This window comes from Eurytemora carolleeae, unplaced genomic scaffold (genome assembly GCF_000591075.1).
Source record: "Eurytemora carolleeae unplaced genomic scaffold, Eaff_2.0 scaffold624, whole genome shotgun sequence".
NCBI classification, from domain to species: Eukaryota; Metazoa; Arthropoda; class Copepoda; order Calanoida; family Temoridae; genus Eurytemora; species Eurytemora carolleeae.
The window spans coordinates 187,717-198,184 of NW_019396553.1; the positions used below are offsets into that span (position 1 = coordinate 187,717).

Genomic DNA, 10,468 nt, shown 5'->3' on the forward strand with positions numbered 1-10,468 from the left:
TTCTACAATGCTTGCTTGGTCGAAAACAAACTCCAGGAAAATAATTAGAATTTTATTTGTAAATTTTTCAACTTTTATAATCTAATTAAATTTTGATGATTAAACTGAGTTTGACATATACATTTTATGAATTGAACATTAATTAAACAAAAAGAGAGAAGAAAAAAATTCATGAATGATAAGGAATATTGACATAAAAACGGGGTTGTTCGGTACCTTTAATCCTTAATTGGAGTAAAACCAAGGAAGATATCATTGTTTTCTGTTTTGAAAAGTGTTGAATTCTCGCAAATTCCTTCAACGTCTCTGAACCATAGGTCCACATGTGACTTTTAAAAGAGAAACCACAATTTAATAGAAAATGTTTTCAGCAAGAAAATGAGCATATGTCAGTTATCCTTGATATAACAAAGGTCATTTAAGGGTACTCTCACTCCTGTATGCCGAGTCCATTAGCGCCTTATCCAATCAGGATTCAGTCATGTGTTTGTTGATTATTCTGAACCAATAGAAATAGTAGAATGGCTGTAACATCTATCTTTCTACCTATCTCATTATCCTATTAGAGATAAGAATCCTTCAATCGGCGCTATCAGTAAATGGAAATAATAGTGCTGTATTAAATAGGAAACCTAAATGGAAGGTCATATTTTATTGTGTACGATCCCTTTAATTTGTCTAAATTAATTAATGTAACCTAATCAGCTTCCTTTTGGATTGAATTCCTGGAATTAAAGCATTCTGCAAGGGTTGGTTTTTATTTCATGTTTGTGTTTAAAAGTTAGTTTAGTTTAAATTCTTGTTGAGATAGGGTATATCATTTCAATCTGGAATGCTACGTTTATCATTGTTTTGACTTGATAACAAATAATCCTTCAACGAAACTTTTTTGAACAGTATTAAAAATAACTACTACTACTAGTAGTAGTAGTAGTAGTAGTAGTAGTAGTAGTAGTAGTAGTAGTAGAAGTAGTAGCAAAATTACGCCGACAATACCTTTAACGAGCGAAATCTCAAACGTAAACGAATAATTACTTTAAAAAATGCACTTCGTTAAAATCAAAGTTTTCTCGATGATCCTGTTCGTTCGGTTTATTTATCTGACCGTTATAACGAATGAATTTCCAAAAGTCTGAACGTGCCCTGCCATTCTTGTTTCTAGTTGTAAAATGATGGTAGGAGAGATAGTAATAATAATAAAAAACAATAAAAGGATTCCTGTACGATTGTATCTTTATTCAATGGAGATAATTCTGAGTTGTAAACAGGTGCTGACTGTTAAGGCCCCACCCCCCACCCCTGACAAATTCCTGAGTATAGTGAGTACGCTCCTGTATCATGCATGTCCACACTCTCATTCCAAAAGTTGTGGTAATTATACACAAGTACACAATCTCTTGTTTTTAATGAGTAATATCTAGCATCCAGTTTAAAAAGTTATATCATGCCTAAAGGTAAATTTAAATATATTGTCAACACCCCTAAGCATTATTTATATAAACCGTATATTTTCTGAGACACCCTGTATGTAAATAAGACCGGTGTTACGGGCCTGGTTTTTTATTATTGGCAGTCAGTGGACAGTTGAGATTATTATCAGTCAGAGCTAAGAGTGTTTTGCCAATCTTCGGTCAGACAAAACACATTTTTTATTTAGTGATTGACAGTAAGAAGTTGACGCAATGATAATACGAATCCGGAACGAGTGACGCATTAGATAAGAGTGTAATAGTACCCCCCCCCCAACTTCTAAGATTAAAACACTAAATTTAAATTGAAGATCTGACCAATCCTATCAAGCTAAATCAAGCTTCATAGTGTCAAAAATTATGGATAATCAAGTTCTCTGAAAATGGAAATTTTCAAAAGCGGCTTCTTTTTCTTAAAATAAACTACGGATTTATACAGCTAGAAACAAAGAGGGAAATTAACATAATTTTTTGTAATAGAAAATTAAGATTTCTTCCTAATGTGTTACTTTGATACAGGTGTAATGGGTACCGTTGTGAATCGGACCTGTAGTTTTTAAATCCACGGTCTGAGTCACTTAAAATTATTTCGATGGGAGTTTAAAAAGGTGCCAAAAGTACTGATGATTAGAAATTTAGTTTTATCTTCACTTACGCCCCATCTTTTAAAATTATAATTTAACGTTCTTTAAAACAAGTTATGAGTATGACAAGGAGTGAATTAACTTATTAATAAAAAATTCAAATATTGTTTTTTTTTACTTCTAATTGTTTTATGCAGAGGGTTCGAAGATTCCAGTTGACGAAACCTGTAGACTAATCTAGTCCCAGATAGATAGATAGATAAACACATTTATTCAAGATGGAGAACACCAAAGATGGGGAAACTGCAGGAAGGGGGGATTTACTAAACGGGTGGGGGAAACTTAACGGTGTTACGGGAAACTATACAGTTAACAACGGCAGCATTATGGGAGATGGAAGGTAGGCTGAAAAAAAAACGTTTAAAAAATTTAGTTTTTTTATTTAACTTTTTTTCAGGGTTTGGAAGCTTGTGTTAACTGGAGGACCTTGTGGTGGAAAAACTACTGCTCAGGTTGGATAGGACAAAATACATAGAACAGGACAAAAGACACAAGAACAGGACAATATACACAAGAACAGGACAATAGACACAAGAACAGGACAAAATACATAGAACAGGACAAAATAAATAGAACAGGACAATAGACATAAGAACAGGACAATTGACACAACAACAGGACAATAGACACAAGAACAGGACAATAGACACAACAACAGGACAATATACACAAGAACAGGACAAAATACATAGAACAGGAGAATAGACATAAGAACAGGACAATTGATACAACAACAGGACAATAGACACAAGAACAGGACAATAGACACAACAACAGGACAATAGACACAAAAACAGGACAATAGACACAAAAACAGGACAATAGGCCCAAGAATAGGACAATAGGCCCAAGAATAGGACAATAGACACACAAAAACAGGAAAATTGACACAAGAATAGGACAATAGACACAAAAAAACAGGACAATTGACGCAAGGATATGAAAAAAGATTAAGAACAGGACAATTGACGCAAGACTAGGACAATAGACACAAGAACAGGACAATTGACACAAGAATAGGACTATAGAAACAAAAACAGGACAATTGACACAAGAATAGGACAATACATAATATACAGGACAATAGACACAAGAACAGGACATTAAACACAAGAACAGAACAATTATCACAAGAATAGGACAATAGACACAAGAACAGGACAATTGACACAAGAATAGGACGATAGACACAAAAACAGGACAATTGACACAAGAATAGGACAATAGATAAAAAACAGGACAATTGACACAAGAACAGGACAAGAGGCACAAGAACAGGACAAGGGACACAAGAACAGATCAATAGACAAAAGGACTACAGACGCAAGAGCAAGACAAGACAATCGACACACGAGCCAGACAGGACAATAGAAACAAAACCAGGATAGGACATTAGACACAAGAATTATTGACGAACGCATGATTTTGTTATTTGAAAAATTTATCTAATTAAACATTTCTCAGAATCGTCTTGCGACATTTTTTGAATCGCTTGGTTGGGTGGTTTTCCGTGTCCCTGAGACTGCAACGGTTCTTCTCAGTGGTGGAGTAGATTTTAATAAACTAGATGGAAGACAGGTTTGTTTGTTTACGAAATAAGTGTACTGCAATTTTTGGGAGGTATGTAAACAGATTCAATGCTGATTAGTTCTGTTTATATTCCTACCAGAAACTGAAGTAAACTTTAGGGGCTTATGGTGTACTACGATTAGAACTAGGAAATATAAAGACTCAGTCCTTAGTTTTGTTTACATTTCTCGTCGTGTACTGTTCTGTATTTCTTCCTTTGGTTAGATCAATGAGATTAAAACTAAGGAAAGGGGTTGGTTTAAATTTAACTGCCGGATACAGGGATGGCTTGCGAAATTTTCTGGGGGGGAGGTATTTGAAAAATTTAATTCATTCTTAAAAATCGAATTAATTGAGCCAAAAGCTGCCCCTCATCCCAAGTTACACACCAAATTGTTTTTTTATAAGATTAAAACTTCTCTTCGTTCTATTTAGAATTAATTTATAACTCTTTTCCTAACAATCTTTTGAGTGATTGCAGTCGTCAATATTTTCTTTTATCTTCTTTCATCAATACAAAATACAAATGCACTTTTCCTATTTAAAGGGACTGTACGCCTGATTTAAAGTGACCCTCCATGCCCGATTCATAATCTTACTCTTAAAATATTTATCTGATCGTGTGGAAGATATCGTAATTTTTCTAGGTTTACGCGTTTCTGTGTCAATTCTGTAGGGAAACCACAATTGAAAATAATCAGTTCTTAAAATTCAAAACATTTATATCTAGTTCTAATTTGATCAGACAACGCTTGTAAATCGAAAAATGTCATTTTAGCGTTGAAGACCACTTAAAATTACAATTTTAGTCCCTTTAATATTTGAAGAATGTTTATGTTCTGTTTCAGGCATTATCGTTTCAAGAAAATCTTCTGAAGACAATGTTTCAAATAGGTGAGACATTTTTTCTTTGATGGGTTTGTTAACGATGATTTACTTAAGTCGTCTTCGTATTATATGGATATAATGAAGACGACTTTCGATTTCAATTTGTACCAAGCTTTTCAAAAAGCATGTATACACATTACACATAAACTAGGAAACCGATAAGCTGTCAATTAACAGCTTCTACAAAGAGAAGCTGTCAATAAACAGCTTTTACAGAGAGAAGATGTCAATCAACAGCTTCTTTTATTTTACTTGTAAACTTCAAATTTGAAAAAGCCTGTTATAAATTAAAAATTCGTCTTAATTGTGATAATTTAAACGTCGATCATTGTATGACGTATCAAAATAGCTCAGGAACTAGTTCAAGTTTTAACAATAACAACATTTTTTAATGAAACGCTACAATTGTTTTTTTTAATATTATAAAAGTGTTAGTTTGTTATTGTAGGTGGGGGGAGCTTACGTAACCCTACTTAAAATCACCTATGTCACCTGAAAGTTTATCTTACAAGGGGTGGTCTGCCTGTTGCCTCCCTCCCCCCGTTGCATAATTAATAGGCTTTTATTCACCCCCTTTCCAGTTTTAGTATTAGGTTTGTTCTGTTAATTTTTCTGCCATCAGCTGAGGTGTTGTCTAGATATAGAGAATAAACGCAATTTCAAAAACTATCTATATAATAAAACAAGACGTTTATATATATATATGTTGCGTATAGCCGGCTAAATAGCTGGACCGATTAGGCTGATATTTTTTGTGGATAGTCATGGGTGCCTGGGGGGAGATGTAGGCTAAAATAATTCGAAATTTTTTTTCAAACATTTTTAAAAAATATTTTTTTCCACGGGCAACGCCGGGCCCTTCAGCTAGTTTTTAATATTTCCGATTTAGAAAGATACCCTTTAAAGCTTTGCAATATCAAAAATGCATGAAACATCCATCCTCCCCTGGTTGAAAATTGATTTGAAAAATAATATTTAAGAGGATACGTTCTTCGAGTTGGCTGACTCGTGTAAACGAAATTGTCTGGTCATCTGTGATCGTGGTGCAATGGACTGTTCAGCCTACTTACCAAGGTACAGTGGGACCCATAAAATTGTGGAATAGGAAAACGACTTTTAGCCTCTAGTTATGATATTTAATAGTCCAATAAACATGAAAATTGAAACACACCAATTGTAAGTGTACACAAACCCATTTCAGTTCGGTGGATTTTCAAGCTTCCATAAACTCCTGCTTTATAAGATCATAAAATACTTATAAGATTACGAAAATGTCGTCTTCCTATTCCAGTTTTATGAGTTCCACTCGAGTATTCTTCATTGTTAAGTAAAATATGCATTATGATGCAAACAGCTATCAGGGTTTTACCAATTACTCCGTTAAAGTAAAATCTACCTTTCATATATTTTTGTCCATGTTCAGCTTACCTATCAAGATCTCTTAATTTATCTCTGTGTCCTGTGTATGCTAGGGTACAGATCTCTATATGTATCTCTGTGTCCTGTGTATGCATGGTTACATATCTCTATATGTATCTCTGTGTCCTGTGTATGCTAGGGTACATATCTCTGAATGTATCTCTGTGTCCTGTGTATGCTAGGGTACATATCTCTATATGTATCTCTGTATCCTGTTTATGCTAGGGTACATATCTCTAAATCTATCTCTGTGTCCTGTGTATGCTAGGGTACATATCTCTATATGTATCTCTGTGTTCTGTGTATGCTAGGGTACATATCTCTATATGTATCTCTGTGTCCTGTGTATGCTAGGGTACATAACTTTAAATGTATCTCTGTGTCCTGTGTATGCTATGGTACATATCTCTATATGTATCTCTGTATCCTGTGTAAGCTTAAATATTCACATTCTGAAATATTGAGATTTTGACAATTGCTACCGTCAAAACTACAATCTTGTTAAATCTTTAAATTCAGAGCCTCAAAAAATGTTTCAAGGATCGGGATGTTTAAACCAATGACACTTGTTAACCCCCTTTATCAGTGAAATCTATGATTTCCAGGGGGTGCTAAGCCCCCCCCCCCCCCCTCCAGTTTCTGAATACGCCCCTGCCTTAACCCATATTTATTTTTCAAAAAAACTATTTTCAGATCTGATTGGGTAAGAATTCTGGAGAGAAATAAATTGGATGAAGTCGATATTCGAGATAACAGATACGATCAAGTTATCCATCTTGTGACAGCTGCAAGGTAATAATTCGGGATAACAGATGCAATCAAGTTATCCATCTTAGCAAGGTAATAATTGAGCGTGTTATTCATTATGTAACATTACACAAGAAGCGTCATCAATTACCATATATAAAACACCAAAGTTTGTTATCTATAAATGTAATGATGGTTTATTATTTTTATAAACTTTTATCAAGGATTACAAGGATAACAGATATGATAAAATAATCTATGTTTAATATCTGCTATCAGAAAAAAAGTTTTCCAGTCCTTTGAAAATGTTAAAATATTAAATACTGGCTGAAATGACCGTGGACTAAAAAAATTTTAATTTAAAAAATCTTAATTTTTTAGCTTTTGTTACACCCAGGGTACCCATGGGTTCCCTCAAATGTATCAGTCAATTTGGTCCAGCCGTTGGGTACTATAGCTAATATATATATATTTAATATTTATAAATATGAGCGAAGAGGTTTAATAAATAGATATAAAAATAAAGAGAATAAAAGTAATGAAAATAAAAAAAGAGAAAAGTAATAAAAAGAAGCAAACTTTAATGAACACAAATGGACATTCCATATAGTTTCATTTAAAGAACATAATCTACAGTTAATAGAGATACACTTGAAACTTTCATACTGTGTCACCCACAAATAATGGGCTGTAAAGACGACGTAAAATTAAAAAGTATGACGATTTGGAACTTGATAAATGGTTTTTGCCTTCAATTGAGTATTTGATAAAGTGAGTTTGGGCCTGCAAGGGTCGATATAGATTCCGTGTAGTCGTCTCTGAAGTCTCATCCTTTGTGGAGAACCCTGTATCTAAGTTTTTGATGAAGATATCTTAATTTTTTAAAATTAGAATTAATAACTGGACTGCCCATGAACATTATACTAGATCTAACAATATATTTGTATGTATATAGGGGTGCCCAGGAACACTATAGATCTAACAATATATTTGTATGTATATAGGGGTGCCCAGGAACATTATACTAGATCTAACAATATATTTGTATGTATATAGGGGTGCCCAGGAACATTATACTAGATCTAACAATAAAACCAGATCTGAAGGACTGACCGAAGCTGAAAATTGTGATACAAAGGTAATTGAATTTAGTTCATTCACTCGGGATTCATATTTTCAAATTTTCTTTGTGAGATTTTCGGATTTAAATTTTTAAGTAAGTTAAATGATTTTATTAGAATACTTGACTTTCGATTATTGTTATCATTTTTATATTATCATTATCATTATTATTATCATTAATATTATTATGAATTTGGTATATCACATTCTGTCTCCACCCCCAACCCCCTCTTAAAAGCTCATTTTTTAATTAAAAGTATTATTTTTATATATTTTGACCCCCTAATGTTTGAAAATAATACATTTTCCCCTGAATTTTTTTCCCCTCCCATTCAACTTTCAAGCCAGACTGAAAACTGCTTTCTTCACAGTTTAATTAAAGATTCTAGAATGTTTGGATTTACAGGGTGTTTCATCAGAAATGGTTTGTATCAAAAAAAAATATATTTTTGGACAGAAATCCGAATCAATGTTAGCAATGATCATTGATGGAATGGCAATGAAAATGGTAATGAAAATGGGAATGGAATAAGAGTTGGAATGGGTATGCGTATGAGAATGAGAATGAGAATGAGAATGAGAATAAGAATAAGAATGAGAATGAGAATGAGAATGAGAATGAGAATGAGAATGAGAATGGGTATGAGAATGGGAATGAGAATGGGAATGAGAATGGGAATGAAAATGGGAAAGAGAATGAGAATTAGAATGGGTATGAGAATGGGAATGGGAATGAGAGTAGGAATGAGTGTTGGAATGGGTATGAGAATGAGAATGAGAATGGGAATGGGAATGGGAATTGAAATGGAAAAGAGAAAGGCAATAAAAATGGAAATGGGAATGAGAGTTGGAATGGGTATGAGTATGAGAATGAGAATGGGAATGGATATGTGTATGGGAATGGGTATGGGAATTGGAATAAAAGTGGAGTGGAGTGGAGTGGAGTGGAGTGGAGTGGAGTGGAGTGGAGTGGAGTGGAGTGGAGTGGAGTGGAGAGACCGGAGCGGAACAGACCGGAGCGGAACAGAGCGGAGGGGAGTGGTTCTAAAGTTCTTATTTCTAGGTTGGGGAGGCCTGGGTGGGTCATCCTTACTATGACGTCATTGATAATTCTACTGAGTTTGAGACTAAGATGAGACGGCTAACCAAGGTTGGAAATAAATTAATAAATAAAGGTAGTTGGCAAATCTTTGTATAGCATTGTGCAGTGTACAACTAACTACACAGGTTTAAAAACTGAATGTGAAACGGGGAATTATTTCATGTAGAGCTAAGCCAGGCCCTTTTTTAAACAGGTTTTAATTTAATCCTATCTTTTCCTTTTTGTCTTTTATTCCTATTATTGGCTTTGCTGATTTAGATTCTACATCAACAGCAAACCTTTTCTAATAAACACTTAATAAGCAAAAATATCTAAAAAATGCACAGCTTAAAATGCAAAATTCTTGAGAAAAAATGTTAACTGAAAGAACTAATTACTTAAGAATCTCAAACAAAAAAAATATTTTGAGATAATTAATGATAACGTGCTGAAATGACTTATTGACTGATTGAATAATTGATCAATTGATCGAATGATTGATTGATACAATTGATTGATCGAAAGATTGATTGAATGTCCAGGCAGTGGCATCGAAGCTGTCAATCTTCGGAGCCGAGGATTGGTTGAGACCTGACTCCAGGTATAGTAATAAACTGATGATGTAGTTCAACTGTGCACGACCAGTTCAATCACCTCCACAGACACACTCAAACACACACACAACAATAGTTATTTAATATTTTGTTTTCTATCAACTCCTTATTTTTGCTTGAGTTTGTTTTACTAGATTAGCTGGGAACTCATAGTGGCCTAGGGGAGTCATAGTTAGTCCCACTGTTTACCCGGCCCTTGTCGTAATTACGATTTTAGCTAATTTTCCAGTTACAAATGGAGTTACTCAAGTAAGAATCTCAAAACCAAGCTAATAACATTCCCGTGGGTCTCCCGAGTTCCTCAATCAACATTTGAGACAAATCGATCCAGTGGTTCCCGAGTTATGATCGGACAAACAAATAATCTGAGATTTCAACTTTATGTTTATAGCTGTTAAATGAAAATCGTTTTTTCCTTTTTAATTTAAAATATCCGACAAACTCTGGTTGATCATCTTAATATTATTATTTTTTTGGATTTTGATATTTCAGACGACACGATGACCTTAAAGGGCGGAATTATTTTTCCTCTTGCGTTACGATGAGGTCACAAATTCCTTCTGGAACATTAGACAAAACAAAAATACTTTTTGGGACACCCGTGTGTACTGTGTTTAAAGACTAATTTATACAATAGATAGAAGTAATATATCTGAGGTCTGAATTAATAAATAACGAGAAGGAGTTTAAGTTTAACTATATCTACGGACTAATTCCAACTTTGTTCAGGAAACTCAAGTTTCTGGTGACTGGAGAACTTAACCTGGAGCAGTTCCCCAGTTTCAGAGATTTTAAGGTAATTTTATGGCGTGGTTCCTAGCTTGGCGGAGGGGGGGATAGATAAAACTCCTAAGAATGCGCGAATACCGGATAATATTTCTTTAATTCTCTCTCTCTATGACAGCTTGCCATGAC

At 34.1% G+C, this 10,468-nt stretch overlaps 1 protein-coding gene across 1 annotated transcript; it reads left to right on the plus strand.

Annotated features, from left to right (window-relative positions):
• Nucleotides 1-2,250: 2,250 nt before the first annotated feature.
• Nucleotides 2,251-10,373, plus strand: LOC111705377 (TRPL translocation defect protein 14). Its single transcript, XM_023477893.1, has 10 exons — nt 2,251-2,453; nt 2,511-2,565; nt 3,578-3,691; nt 4,531-4,576; nt 5,551-5,644; nt 6,683-6,781; nt 7,793-7,874; nt 8,922-9,008; nt 9,482-9,540; nt 10,283-10,373. Exons 1-10 carry the CDS (start codon nt 2,332-2,334, stop codon nt 10,371-10,373), a joined length of 849 nt encoding a protein of 282 aa, XP_023333661.1. The 5' UTR covers nt 2,251-2,331.
• Nucleotides 10,374-10,468: the final 95 nt, after the last annotated feature.